This window comes from Pagrus pagrus, assembly GCF_965226575.1.
Source record: "Pagrus pagrus genome assembly, chromosome: 20".
In the NCBI taxonomy this organism is placed as follows: Eukaryota; Metazoa; Chordata; class Actinopteri; order Spariformes; family Sparidae; genus Pagrus; species Pagrus pagrus.
In genome coordinates, this window is record NC_140207.1 from 10465471 (window position 1) to 10480643 (window position 15173).

Sequence of the window (15173 nt, forward strand, 5' to 3'; positions counted from 1 at the left end):
AAGAGTGAGCTATTCATGTATGTAATGTTAGCTAACTGCTAGCTAGTAGCCCGTGTTTCTAAAACTTACTTTAGTCGGTGTTTCACGAACGGATTAAACGACTGTTCCAGCTAAATGAAGCAGTTGTGGACTCTTACGCAAGGGACGCTATATTTTGTATTTTCCCATTGGAACGTTTTTCTTGCATCCATTTTTCTGACAGTTGTCACGTTCATAATTACGGACGGAAAGACTCAACTACTGTAAATAGCTACGCTATCATTTTAGTTTAGCTTTGCTTTCCGAACACACCCAAGGTAAGTATTAACAGCAATGTGTACTCAAAAGTATTTAAAGTAAAATTGGTTTACATTAAAGTTCAAGCAGCGTTTCACTGTTTTAGTTGAGGTGGAGTAGGTGATTGGAAAATGAGGTCAATTCTGCTAACATAGCTTTAAAAATACAACCTATACACACATTTGTATAGAAATAAAACCTTGTCTTTTGTTCTTTGGCTCGGGCTTTGCTGGAGAGAATCAAACTACAGGCTAAAGTGTTGGTTATCAGTTATATGTCAGATAAGGCTAACGGTTAGCTAGCTAATTAATGCTAGTCAACCCTCTAGCTAGTGTTAACAGTCAACAGGAAATGTGTTTGGTAGGCTTGGCTTAATTGGCTAAGGTTAATGCTAACATTAGCCAACGACCACTGGTAAGCCAGTGAAGCTGTGTAATGTGTTTATTCCTTTATTCGTACTGGCAAAATCAGTGTATTACCTTAATAGGTATAGATAGTTTTCCCTTGTATTTTAACTGTCTTTGTTAATATAACAACTCAAACATCAGCTACATTTATGAATCAAATTATGCTCTAGTAGCGTGTCGGCTATGACAGTTATTTGTCAGTTTAGGCTAACTGTCAGCTAGCTAATTAATGCTAGGTAAATAGATAGATTTCTCTTGCATTTTAACCGTCTCTGTTTCTTCAGTATAACAAGTTTTACATCAGATATGTGCCTGAATCAAATTATGCTCGTGTGTCAGCTGTGTCAGTTACATGTCAGTTAAGGCTCACTGTTAGCTAGCTAATTAATGCTAGTTAACAATTAACAAGGCCCAATGTTAACCTAACAGTCAACAGACAATTTCAAGCTTGCCGTAACGTGGTTCAACAAGCAGCATAAGGTAAGCGAAAATAAAAATTCATAAGATACGCTAGCTAACATTAACCGTACTGGGAGCCAGTGCGGCTCGATGCCATGCGGGTTAGCCCTCATTTTTCTAGCTAATGTTTTAATGTTACTCAAAGTACACTGAGAGATTAACCAACTTTAACTTCACGATTAATACATGTAGCTCAGTTTAAACTATAAGTTATGGTAAATGTCTTGCCACTGTATCAGTGTCTCTGTGTTCAGATATTCTTATATTATATAAGTATAAAGGGGTATAACCAATAAAGTAGCCCAAGAAAAATTACTTGAATACTTTAAAATGTGCTCAGTTTTTCCCCACCATTAAACAACAACGAACATTTCTTTTCGATGTTTGCTTTTGTATAATTAAAGCAGATGCTGTTAAGCAAACAAAGTGATTAAGAAAGTGAAAATAACGTGAAAGCCAACCCTCCGATTGTAATTACCAAAGAATCGTGGTCAGTTCGAGTGCAGCCTAATTGAATAATGGTCATATCAGCGAACGAGTGGGGGTGTGGAGTGATTTACCGCACGGAGAAGCGTGCTTATCTTTCCCTCTGTCCCATGCAGGAAACACTGGGATGTCACCAGGCAGATTAAAAGCTTGGCACAGCTGATACGGAGCGCTCAAAATGGGAACGGGGTGGGGACCTCTGACTGCTTGAGCGAGGAGGTTTTTGGCGGGGAGGGGACAGGCGGCGGTGTGACCTTATGAGTCCTGTTTGGCAGCGATTCATTCAAAACCTGGGAATTCCAGTGGAAGTTCAGAGGGGAAAAAAGACGTAACATCGTGCCACTTGAATGGAATTTTTAATAGTAAGCATATTTTGGGGCTCGACGTCTGCCAAGCCACGTTTTTTTTTAATGTTACATTCAACTGCCCTCGAGGGAAAAAAGGAATTTATCCATGCGGCTGTACATAATTAAGAAGTCAAGAAGAATAGAGAGTGATTTTTGGGAGCAAGAAAAGTTCAAAAGAGATAATATTTGCAGTGATCAGCTGCCGTACTTTTTAATTGAAGCGAATGTTTTAAAAGTGCTGCTGGTAGTGCAGCTGTATCGCTCATAATTGAATTCCTGACAGCTGCGATGCTTGGAATTTTAACCAGTTCTCACAAGGGCTACAAGATGAGCCGGGCATTTTGATTTCAAACGCCACTACAGAGGCTAAACGCGGCACGACATCACAGCAAACTGCTGTTGTTCGCTACATGGCCACGTATGTATTTCTGCCCCTTTTAAGCGCGAGCCGCCGAGACTCCCTTGCCTCTCGAATTGAGGCAATATATGCAGACTGAAGAGAGGTGTTTGATGGGAACGCAGGCAGACAGATCTGGAGGAGCAGCTGCATGGAGGACGCTGGGCCAAATATAGAAAGGGGACAAGGGCCAAAACATATCACACATTTTTTCCCATTAACAGCATAGGTTTGAATCTAACTTGGCGCCAATTAGTTGCAGTATAGGCGCAAGGACTTAAAAATAGAGCATGGCAGGGGTGACAATACACCCGGAACGCGGAGACAGATATCTCTGTCATGGCGGCGTGTGATTTCACGTGTAATCATGTGAAGGAAAAATAACAGTCTTCATATCACCAGCTGGTTCGTTATAACTCCGTGACGTGGAAGGTTATGTGACGAATGTAGCTTCAGACATTTGTTGCTATTACCTGTCATGCTACTTTGAGTGCTTCAGCTGAGGGGCCTATTTTCAGTCTGATTTCGGTATGTTTGGCAGGATCTGCGCCGCTGTATCGGCGCAACCGGCCGTTTTTCAAACCCGCTTTGGTTTTCCCGTCTCTTATCTCCGCAGCGTCGGGGCTGGAATGAGGGGCATGCAGGCTTCAGGCCTACCTGTTTACTCTGAGCGCTTCCTCCATTGTTCCCCCTCCCCCCCTCCTCCAGCTTCCTTTCAAGGATTTTTCACATTTTTGTGCTGGTTGTTGTTTCGGGAACAGGTCATGGGCTTGGCAACATGGGAGAGCCTCCTGTGGCATTCCTGAATCTCTTGTCTGGTCGGGCTCAGCAGGAATTCTTTCCTACAGCACATATCGTCTCCTCCGTACACACCTGAGATATTTTTATGGCCGTAAAACTAAACAGTATGACAGAGTGTCATCACTTTATCCTTTTATACTGGAGCTGAAACCTGATAACTTCTGTATATTCCTTTGATTCCTTGACTTCAGCCCCAGGTTTACTGAGGAATGAAGCCATCCCTTGTCGACTAATCCCTTTCACTACAGGAATAGACTCAGTTTTGGTAACTGTTATGCAACTCGTGATAGGTCACTGTTGAGCGTATACATGGCCGGCTAATTCCACCAGAAATACGCTTCAACGTAATCTTATGGACTCCACTGCCCTTCTAAACTTGACTGTGTTTCTAGAAGACGTGTGTATTTTTGTAGGGACCAAAAAAAGTGTTTGCTATTCAGGGAATGTGTTGTTTTTTTTAATTTTATATATTATACAAACATGTACAGATCACGTTGTCTCAATCGGCAAAGGCAAATCTAGTCTCTGATTAAGTTTATTTAATAATAATCAATCTGAGTTGTCATTATTTATAGTTAATAAGTGTAATGTTCACTCCTTTTATTGAAAACAAGTGCTTTTCTCTGAGGGTCCAGCTAATGGAGCGCCCCTTAATCCTTATTATCTAAAGAGATTACAACCAGGCAGGAATATTACAACCGGACAGCGCGTTACCATCTGCTGCTCCTTTTAATACCTCTAACCTTCTGCAGGTGCAGCGTTGGGCTCTTATTTAGGGCTCAAATAAGAGCAAAACACAAGTTACAAAAACATCTAAAGATGTCAAATTAAAATGGTCTTAATCACTTTTAAAAACTGGCGTCCGTCTGATAGAAACTTCTTTTACAAAGACAAAGGAAACGACTCTTAAACTGACAAAAGTTTTAAGAATTAAATATTTATTTTATTTTTCAGGTGACTTTTTTTTAATTGTTTGAAAATTGATAATCACATTTATTAAAAATTGTTTGGATTCAGCAGCACATTGACAATATATCCCCAAGGGAAAAACATCTAAACAAATAAGTAGTTAGTAATGTATATTTAACTTTAAAAAACAACATATAAATAATTATTCTCATGTCCTTCTTCCACCTCTTCGCTCTGCTATGACAGCTCTACATGCATCTGTGCGACACACCTTTCTGAAGAGGATTTCCAAGCACTGCACTTGCAGCGGAGATTAACTTTAAGCAAAGATTAAGCAAATTAACCGTGATGGCGTCTCCCGAAATAAACTGTTGCTGTGCAGTTAGTTGAACAGCAGTCATCATGTCGAGCACGGAATAACGTTTCATGGATCTGTCTCTCTCAAAGCGGTTGGGAGTTTCATGATGCCGACGTAGGTGAGTTCACTTTGAAATCCAGCAATGTTGTGTATTTGTGTAACTCGTTTTGTTGCCTTCAGTTGTAGTCTGTAGTTGTGTTGTGTTACAGTTGCAGCATTAGAATAGCCATGAACTTAAATTTTAACCAGATGTTGTTTTGTTTTCTTTAAAAATAACTGCAAATGTTTTAATATATATATATAAAATAATATCTAATGTTGGATTATTGACAAGTAATACTAATATTGCCAACTTTTTCAATCAACTTTGATTAAATCAGTTTAAATTAATTATATTCTGTAAGTTATCGCTTAATTTTTCATGTGAACTGCACAATAATTCAGCAGTTCAGTGTTTCAAAAGCTTCGATTGATTGATTTAAAGTGTTTTGAGGCGTAAGATATCTGATCCAACGAAACGTGTCTGTTTTCATAGATCATATCAATTAAATTCTTATATACTGTTGCGCACATCCTCTCTTTCATAATACTGAAATGTGGTATAAAATACATAAAACTCATGAATGATCGTGTTACTCTGTCAACAGTTCTGTATCACTTGGTATCATCTGTGTTGATTAAACCCAGGTAATCAAATAATTGAAGATGCCATTCACGTGGCAGGTTTCTCAGAAGCGAGGTCATGTTACCTGATGGCCACAGCTGTGAGAAGTAAACAGCATATGTTTTCAAGACGTCATTAAGCTGTTTGCACATCATAAATTATTTAAGTTGTCTTCAACAAGGTGTTGTGTGTTGACCCAATTACAGAATCCTCTGAACGCAGATGTTGTTTTTTATAAATCATAAACAAACCCTGTTTTATTCTTCTTATTTTGTATGTGTTACTGCATCACTGACAGTAATTAGGGTTCAATAATACCTTTATCTTTATATATTATATATACAAAGATAAAGGTATATTATTGTTTTTGTGTAGAAGCAACTGCGTCACCGTTTTATTACCAACGCTTACGGTCTGAAGCTCAACAATCAACCATCTCTCTACAGGATCACATTCCCTCACTTTAAGCAGAAAAAACAAGAAACCTTCATGTTTCGACAAAGTGTCTAATATCTTTACTTCTCCCCCCCCTTTTTTAGCCAATCACAATGATGAATGAGTCGGGGCTTCGGAGGATCTTCCCTGAGCAGTCTTCAGGGAGTGGGCACTCCTTTGGCACCCCACGCCACCAGAGCGTCATTGACCCGATCCTATCAAAGCGGGTCTGCTTCTACAAAAGTGGAGATCCTCAGTTCAATGGTCTGCGCATGGTCATCAACAACCGCACCTTCAAGACGTTTGACGCGCTCCTGGACAGCCTCTCTAAAAAGGTTCCCCTGCCGTTTGGGGTGAGGAACATCACCACTCCTCGGGGCATTCATGCGGTCTACACTTTGGATGAACTCGAGGATGGCAAATCCTACATCTGCTCCGACAGCCGTAAAGTCAAACCTATCAACTTGGCACTGGCCAGGAAGAAGCTGCCACCCTGGTACCATGCCAGGCCAGTCAGCTCCCGCCGTCGGACTGTACAGCAGGCCAGGTTTTTCCCCGGCCAGAACCTCCACAAGAAGGAGCCAGTGGTTGTACGCACACCAAAGAAGCTAATGGTTTTTCGCAATGGGGACCCCACAGTAAAACACATAGTGGTGCTTAACAAGAGGACTACACCCACTTTTGAGTCCATCCTGGAATATATTTCAGAGCTGATCCAGTTCCACGTGGTGAAATTACACACATGTGATGGCAGACGTGTGAGTGTTTTCTCCTCCGTCAATACAACACAGTTTATTCCTAAGAAAAGAAACACTCTGGACTGACATCTTCCTAAAAAAACACCATAATATATTCACTCAACCTTCCATTCAAATACCAAGCAATCAAAGACACCAGAAAGAGTAAATAACAAAGCAATTCAGGCCCAATCTGAAATCTAGAGGCACTTTAAGTACAGCCTCACCTTGCAAAACCATGACAATTTAATGAATATATTTAAACAGATACATAGAGTGCAACATATTTTTAATTTTAAAGCCGTTGTTGACTGAGGACTGATTTAAACCTGGCCTGTAAATAGCCGTCACATGAGGAGAGAAAGTGGTAAGCTCCTTTAGCAACTCACCCTAATACTCAGAAAGGCATTCTGGGATACTGTACAGTAAGGCTTTAGGTCAACGATCTGTTGTAAATAACAAGCCTGCTGGTATTCAAAGTGCCAGTAGAACAAATAATAATAATAATAATATATATATATATGCAATCATATTACTCCCTTACATATGTAGATTCAAGGTTAATAATTGTGTTTCTATTCTTTTCCATGTAATGCTAACTGTGAGTGACAAATCCTTTTATCTTTCTGTCTCCTGCAGGTGGATGGTCTTCCAGGCCTGATACTGTGCTCTGGTGTTGTAGTGGCCTCAGGCAGGGAGCCTTTCAGGCCTGCAAACTACAATGCACAGAAATCACCAGTACAAACCCTTCTGCCTACAAATCGAATGAGACTCAGAAGACGAAAGGCTTTGAACCGTAAGTTTAACTGTCTCTGCAACCATTTTGTTTTATTTAGGTGATGAGAACATTTATTCTCCTTAATGGACCCTTGTCGTATAGCATGTACTATGTGTCTGAGGTAATCTACCTGCTCACATGGGATGAAGATTGGGGAAGTGCTGAGGCGATGATCTTACATAATTATATAATACCATAGATGACCTACATACCTGTCTGCTAGCTGCCGGCTATTGTTCTTCATGAGCTTTGAATACTTGCGCTAACTTTCTAACTTTTCTTTTCTCTCTTTTTCTCCTTTCATGCTTCCCGGGTCTATTCTTCAAACTGCCTGTCTGTCCTCTTCAATTCTACCTGAAATATTTGGACATTTCTACTTTTTTCAACGTAAAATTTTTTTGTACCTGTTTGGCTCTTTTGATTGGCTGAAAAGGTAAAAAGAAGTCTCTGATATATGCTCCAATATCAAGAAAATTCTCCCCCTACTCTGAGCGGTACATTGTCGATCGGATCCATAACTCCATTGCAGAGAGTTCATGCGACCTACCCAGTAACCTCACAAACTCTGTCGAGATGGAGTCGGGTCGTATGCTGGAGTCAGTAGCAGAAACGGAGGGGGACACATGCCTTGGCGATGGAGCAGCGGGGCAGGACAGCCTGCTGCCCGCAGACGACGACATTGAGAAGTCCTTTCGAGTGAACCAAGATGGTAGCATGACGGTGGAGATGAAGGTGCGGCTGACAATCAAGGAAGAGGAAACCATCCATTGGACGACCACTCTGTCACGCTCAAGTGTAGCCAGTCAGCTTAATGCAATCTGTTTAACAGAAGCAGAGCAGGACATGAGCTCATTAAAATCGAACTCACTGGGTTTACAAAGTCCTGCCGCTTCCATTGACACCATCAACAGGGACAAAACTGAGGATAACAATGACGAGGATCCACCATCCCTGAGCACTGGAGCTTTGAGTGAGAGTGGTAATGAAGAAGATAACATCAAAGTACAGACGGACGTGGTGTCCCCCAGGAGAGCTCCTACACCAGGGCACAAGCAAATTAGAAAACAGCAAGCCTCTGTGGAGAGCATCACCTCAGTGACGGCAGAGGGGACTCACGAGGGTATGATTGGCTCATATTCCTACAGGGAGCAGACAGAATATGGAGCCATGACCGAGCAGTACTGCATGGTCAAACAGAGTAACACCAAACCAGTGCCCAAACCCAGAAGACTTGGCTCTGTGGATGCCAACAATATTAGCAGCAGGAATGTATCCACAATCAAATCAGGGATGGCTGAAATCCTACAGATTGAATCCAGCAGAGAGGAGGTCACTGAAACTGTCTTACACATATATGAACAGCAGACCTGTCACGATAATTTCCTTGCAAATTTTTGTGGACAAAGTATGTCTGCATCTGGGATTTCTTTCTGCAGGCCAGCTACCTCAGGAACTGGACAGCTCTCCTCCAATAATGACTTTGAACACGAGTCCTGCAGACCATCAACAGCTTCTGAGTCAATTAGCACCTGGAGAGCAGAGAGCATGTCGGTAACATCTGATTTAATGTTGCCCTCACTGAATACTGGTACAATTCAAGGAATAAATGTCCAGCAACAATTCCCAAAGCCCACTAAAGGCAAAGTCAAGCCCCAGCAAAGAGAGGCCAATAAAGATAAGAGGGTATCCTTAAAGCCCAAAGTGATCAACAAACGTGTTCGTCGGCTTATGTCACCCAGGAAAAGACAAAAAGAAAATTCTGCAGAAGCTGCCGAGAAACGTAAGAAAGTGAAAGTGAAAACTTTCTCCAGCGCTGGGTTCATTAAGAAAATTTATGGGAATAAATCAAAATCACCTAAAAGCATGCTGAAGCTTACAACAGGAACACAAAAAGGAGATGGGGGCGTTACAACAGAAAGTGCACAACAGTCAGATGATACGATGAAATGTATTCCTAAAGACCCAAATATACCACCAGCAGTGAGAGAAAATACGAGTGAGACGGTTTCTTTGGAAAAAATCATGCTGAATGTTTCTCCCAATGATGGAAACCAACCACGGGGAATACTGACACGACAGACATCAATGCATCAGGAGAAAAAGAACGAAAACGAGTCTTATGATGTCAACGAAAGCATGTCACTGCCTGCTCTTAACTCCTGCAGTTCTGTTACTAATGAGTATGTGGAGAACTGGCTTGAGAAATCCCAGCTTAACCCCACAGCCTGTGAAAAAGAGAAAAGTAGAAAAGGAGCAGTTACTCTTGTTCAAACAGAAAATGGCGAGTGTGGAGAGCCTGAAAATAAGGATGGCTTGATGACTGTGGCAGAGAAGGTAAAGTGTTTGGAGGAGGCGTCAGAACCACAAACATGTCAAACTCTCAAAGCTGACCTTCTGCCTGAGATGGTGCGAAGAGCTTCTGTCAAACAAAGAATCAAGTCATTTGAAAACAAACTATCAAGTCAACCAATGGAGAAAAGGACACAGGTCGCCCACAGTCATACAACCATTACAAACACAGAAAACTGCAATAGTTTAGCTCAGAATAATGAAGAAGAAACAAGACCTCTCTCACAATATTACTGTCCTGAAACAATGCCACCAACTGATGAGACCTCAACACAAATGCCATCAGGCAGTGAAGTAGAAGATAAATCCAGTTCAATCAAAATCTCACTTCAAAAAGCAGAATCTCAATCTTCAGTGGACCTACCATTTCCACCACCGCCTGCTGAAAACATAGAGCTGTCAAACACTGAATACTGCGTAATGGATGTACCCTCAGTGGCCAGCAGCCCTTTATACAGACTCTCATCAGTGAGCAGTCAAATGTCAGATAATCATCCATTATCCATCAGTCCTACATCTGACAAAGCCGTATCACCTACAGACCACACAATGGAAATTACAACATCAATTCAGGCTGACATTCCTTCCACGCTGGAGGAAGCACCATTACCAAGAACTCAATCTGTTAAAAGGGCCCCTTTGGTCAGTAATCTGTCTCTTGACAGGAAAATGTCTCTCAGAAAGGCTTGTCTGGATAAAAATACTTTATGTAGTGATGCCACCTCAGAGACAAACACATCATCTACTCCCATCAACATAGGGGATGATAATGTGCTGCCAAACAGCATCTGTTCAACAAGAACGCAACGACTGAGTGAAACGCCACAAGAAGAGACACAGCAATCAAACAGCATCTTAGATTTGAAGAATAGTCCTTCATTTTGTACTTCTGCATCTCCTACTAGTTCGACGTCTGAAGAGAGAATGTCTACAGTCAGTATTTTATCAAGTGAGGGTCATTCGCAAAGTGATCTTTCATTTAAAGAGACACAGACAATTAAAACACAACCTTTAACTCAAACAGAGAAAACATCACTAAAACCCTTGGTGAAAAAAGTAAAACTTACCACCAGTCCTTCTCCAGAGAGAAAACACCAAACCAAGAAAGTCCCCAATGAACTTCCTCACAGCTCTCCAAAATTATCATCAATACACATCCATCCACCTGATAAAACTATGTCACCAAATGTTGGAAGACGAAAAAATGCAACACCAGACGCTAGCCCCTCCGCTGAGAGAAAGCAGCAGCTTTATAAACCTAGATTGCAAAAGAGATCGTCTCCGTATTCTCAGTCTCTGGACATGGCGTCACCACCCGTCAAACACAAGTCAAGTAGAAAGTCGCTCTCTAGAAATCTCTCCTCAGACAACGCATCCGAGCTGACAGGCAAGATGCAAAGGAGAACATCATCTGAACGAAAGCGTCGCCGAACACCACAGTCAGTAAAATCCGCTGAACTGGACAAAACACCAACATGTAACACTGCCACGCCGTTGGAAGCTGATCCGAGTGACGACAAGGCGAGCAAGACAGATGAGCTTGTAACAGAGAGATCCAAGGCAAACACACAGATAATGCCAGAGCCATTAAACACCTCAAATCAGCCAAACATGAAGCCTGTGCTTGAGGAGATTTGTTACTCAATTAAGTCAATTAGACAGATCACACAGAACAAACGTCCATCATGTCTGAAAAAGTCCAACAGCCTGCCTGACTTCTCCTCTCATGTGGCCTCTACGTTTGGCTCATCATCTAAAGCTCTCCTTGCTTTCTTGTCGGTGATGACCCTAAAGGAAGGTATAACTAATCTAAACATGGATGAGCTGAATGCAAACAACGTCAGCTGTGCAGAGGCTTTAAAAATGATCGATTCTCTAAGAGAAATCGCCGGCATCGAGGATTCCCACAAATTAAAAGACAGTTTGACAGATTTACAGAGGTCGGCTTCGAAGCAGCTCCTGCAAAGTTGGAAGGGCTTTCAGGAACTCAGCGACAAATGCAAGAGCCGCAGCTCAACACCAAATGACTCAGAGCAAGGACTCATAATCGAGGCTAGTCCTGGAATTGATGAAAATGTGATTGATGAGATCATGGACAATCTTGGCATACCTAAGGAGCTCAAGGAGGAATTGGCCTCCCTTTCAATGGATGTCAACAGTGACAGTGACAGTGACGATGAAGAAATGATGTCAGCCAGAATTATTGAAAAAGTGGAGCTGTCACCAAAAGACAACAGTGAGGCCAAGATATCCCATCTCTCTACTGAAGATGCTGTAAAGGTCAGGGAGGTCACTCAAGATGAGAAAGTTAATGTCAACGTGAGCGCCATCATTAAACAATTCACAGACATTAACCAGCCAAAACCATTCAGCACGGGTAGTATAACAGAAACCAAGAAGAACAAACCAAGTGCAACTAAAGACAAGCACAGTGAACCAAATGATGAGCAGATAGACGAAGAAAGGAAGCTCAGTAGTACAGTATTGTTTGTAGAAGATAATGAGGATGCAGTAAATCAAGAAGATCAGCAGCAGCAAGGCCACAATGAAGACAAATCAAACCAAGAAAAGGCAAACATGAGTGGAGTAGTCAGCACCGAGCAAAATCATGATCAAGACAGGTTTAGCTCTGAGGAGAGCATGAGTATCTCTGACAATGAGTTTACCTATGATAATGACTCAGGCTCAGAACAGGAAGGGCAGAACAAGCCAAGTGCCAATAAAGATTTAGAGCAGAAAGTCAGCCGTGAGCAAAGTGAAGCTAGCTCAGAAGCAGGTGAGCTACATAGTTCAGAAGAGGAACCAGAAGTTGAGTGTGAGGGGATACAACAGGAGAGCAGGGAAAGTGAAGATTTGTCCAACCCTGAAAGTCACTCAGAGGAGGAAGAGGACAAGCAACCAAGCTCTGACTACTACGTAAAACTAAATGTAAGAGGGAAGGGGAGAATATCCAGCCCAGATAGTCAAAACAAGTCTTTGTCAGAGGAAGAGCAACCTGACGTTGAGAAAGAGCTGAGCAACAAAGATGCTTTGTCAATCCCTGCAAGTCCATCTAGCTCAGAAGGAGAAGAACAGCAGAGTCAAGCAGGCCATTTAGGACAGCATGCAAGTGTTGACGAAAGCACAAGTAATTCAGATGTAGAGGAGCCATCTTCAGAGGAAGAGCAGCCTGAGGTTGAATGTAAAGAACTCAAGGTTATCAAAATCAAGGAAAGTTTGTCTGGCAATGAGGAAGAGCAGGAGAGCACGGAGGAGGAAGAGCACCTTAATAAAATTGAGGCTGGAAGTAAAAAACTCAAGGTTATCATTGAGGAAAGTTTGTCTGGCAATGAGGAAGAGCAGGAGAGTGTGGAGGAGGAAGAACACTCTAAGTTAAAGAGTGTTAAAGAAAGATCAGAGTTAAAGACTTTGATAGAAGAGGCAGAGGAAGACGAGGTCAGCTCAGACGATGAAGACCACTATGCTGATGAAGCAGAAATTTGTGATGAGACAGAAAGGCAGACTACTGTAGAACTAGGATACTTGATAGAAAATCAGGATTCATTTACCAAAAACAACAAAAGCAGTTTGATAAAGTCCGACAGGTTAGAAAAGCAGTACAGATTCAGCGCAGATGTGGATAGCGGGAACGACCACAGCAGCTGTGAAGAACATGTAGAGGCAGAGCAACCAATGGTCAAAGATGAGCAGACCAGCAGCTCAATTGAGGAATTAAGCTTATATGAAAAAGAGTCTAGCTCAGACGAGGAACATGCAACTGAGGACAGCTCAGTGGCGATACAGTCTGAAGTTAAGAATCCTGAAAAGTCCGTCAAATTATCTGAAGAAATGGTGTCCCAATCTATCGCAGAGAGAGTACTTCTTCTAGAAAAGCAAGTTGCCGATGCCCAGACGAGGAAGAACACAGTAGAACTTTCTCCTGTGAGACGTCTCTCACAAAGAAATGCCCCGCCTGAGTCGGACAGCGAGGATTCACCCTCCGATCTGCCCACATCTGACTCTGCGCTCGGCTCCCAATCAGCTCCTCAGTCATCATTATCTTTCAGCTATGATTCCAGTGGCGTTATAACCTCAGAGCCTGAGGGCAGGGTCAGATCCATCAGGGAAATGTTCCTGGCAAAGAGCACCCCAGACATCCAGCATGGACATCGACGCTTCCCAAGCCCGAACACGTCAGCGTTTCCAGAGTTAAGAGCAGAGACCTCAGCTAGTGGCGGGTATCAGTCTCAGAGTTCAAGTGAGCTGTCAAGCGGTGAAGACGACTCAGCACGGAAATCCATCACTAAGGGCTTTGTGAGAAGAACGATTGAAAGGCTTTATGGCAAGAAAGATGCTAATCCTGATGAAGAAGCAGGTGAAAGGCCCCCATCTGCGCCAAAAGAGAAAAAGAAAGAACATTCAAGCATTTTCTCTACCTTTCACATAGCCCGGTCCAAAGCCATGTCTGAGTTGTCCTACTTCAACTCCACTCACACACTGGACAACGTGACTGAAGCGACACGGTGCATCGCTTTTAATACGCAGGTCGGGCCTGGAGACAGCGTCCCAATAGACAACGAACAGTGGCTCCTGAGAGAGAACACACTGATCAGAAAGTCGGTTTCAGACCCTGTGGGAATAAACAAAGCCTTCACGAACTCTCCCCAAGGTGAAAAAATGTGTGAGGACACAGAAGAGAGCACACCATATTCCCTTTTCAGCACAACGTCCGAGCTGGAGGACAAGAAGTCGCTTTCAGGGAAGTGCACCTACTTCTCTTTGCCCCATGCTAGTGACTCAGATGCATGTCAGGATGACCTGAGCACAGTGAGCAAGAGCAGTGTGAATGATGACAGTGTCATTGATACAAAGGATAATCCAGAGGACACCAAAACCTGGGCAGAGAGGAACGGCACGCTGCCAGGAGTTGGTGTTACTGACTTTAAGATGAAGGATAACAAAGTGCACCCGCTGGTAGAGCTTCCACCGGATGGTGAGGTTGTAGTTGCGCAGCCTGGCAGAGGTCAAGGTGTTATGAGCAGGAGGCTTCAGGAGCCTGACGCGTTGGACTTACTGTACGATTTTTGTGGTCAGAATTGTCCCATCTTGTAAGGACATTCCCTTTAGCTTTGTAACTTGAAAACCACAAAACGAAGACTAAGGACTTTTTTTGTCTAAACAACTGTACATTGTTGGGCTACAGTATAATAGCTTGTCTCTGGTGCCTAAAGTTTGAAGTTGCCATAACCTTGGCATGATACACTATCATATGTCAACTCATCTGAGCTAACTGCCCAATGTGTAACAATGTGTCACACAAGCCAATGGATTAACATTTCATCAACCTTCATATTTTTACCGTCTAAGTTAAACTTGTCAGTTTATGCTCCTTGTTTAATGTAAAACTGTTGAATGTGTTTCGTCACATCTCGATTGTGTATTTTGCCATGCACACTCCAGAGCAGCTCTCGTCTTCTCGTGGGTTGCCTGTCAACAGAACAAGTACCCAGAGAATTACTGTAATCTCGTTTTAAACTCCGTTTTTAAACCGATCAAGTCCCCGCAGATGTCAGGCAAAAAGGCCAATCCCCACCGCACTGAGTGAACGGGTCAGTTTGTGGTCACAGCTTGAGTTCAGGCCAAATCGTGCCGTTTCTTTTCTTATGGTCATAAAAGCAGCTCAGAACGAAACAGGTTGTGTGCAGATTGTAGAAGTTGTCAGTAAGTACTCAGTGTGGTGCTTGATTTGGTGTTGTTTTGTATATTGTATATTGTGTAAATTTATTGATTT

General features: G+C 42.5%; 1 protein-coding gene across 1 annotated transcript; it reads left to right on the forward strand.

Annotated features, from left to right (window-relative positions):
* Positions 1-222: 222 nt before the first annotated feature.
* LOC311249811 (uncharacterized protein) lies at positions 223-15099 on the forward strand. Its single transcript, XM_084341127.1, has 5 exons — positions 223-296; positions 5644-6297; positions 6916-7072; positions 7488-10174; positions 10697-15099. The coding sequence occupies exons 2-5, from the start codon at positions 5653-5655 to the stop codon at positions 14492-14494; spliced, it is 7287 nt and encodes a 2428-aa protein (XP_084197253.1). The 5' UTR covers positions 223-296; positions 5644-5652; the 3' UTR covers positions 14495-15099.
* Positions 15100-15173: the final 74 nt, after the last annotated feature.

What these genes read in the sequence shown, in the direction of transcription:
- LOC311249811 (XM_084341127.1), top strand. Translation starts at nt 5,653, where the DNA reads ATGATGAATGAGTCGGGGCTTCGGAGGATCTTCCCTGAGCAGTCTTCA. An exon ending in AAGACGAAAGGCTTTGAACC is followed by an intron (nt 7,073 to 7,487) that starts GTAAGTTTAACT and finishes TTGGCTGAAAAG; the next exon opens with GTAAAAAGAAGTCTCTGATA. An exon ending in TCAACATAGGGGATGATAAT is followed by an intron (nt 10,175 to 10,696) that starts GTGCTGCCAAAC and finishes CCGTATTCTCAG; the next exon opens with TCTCTGGACATGGCGTCACC.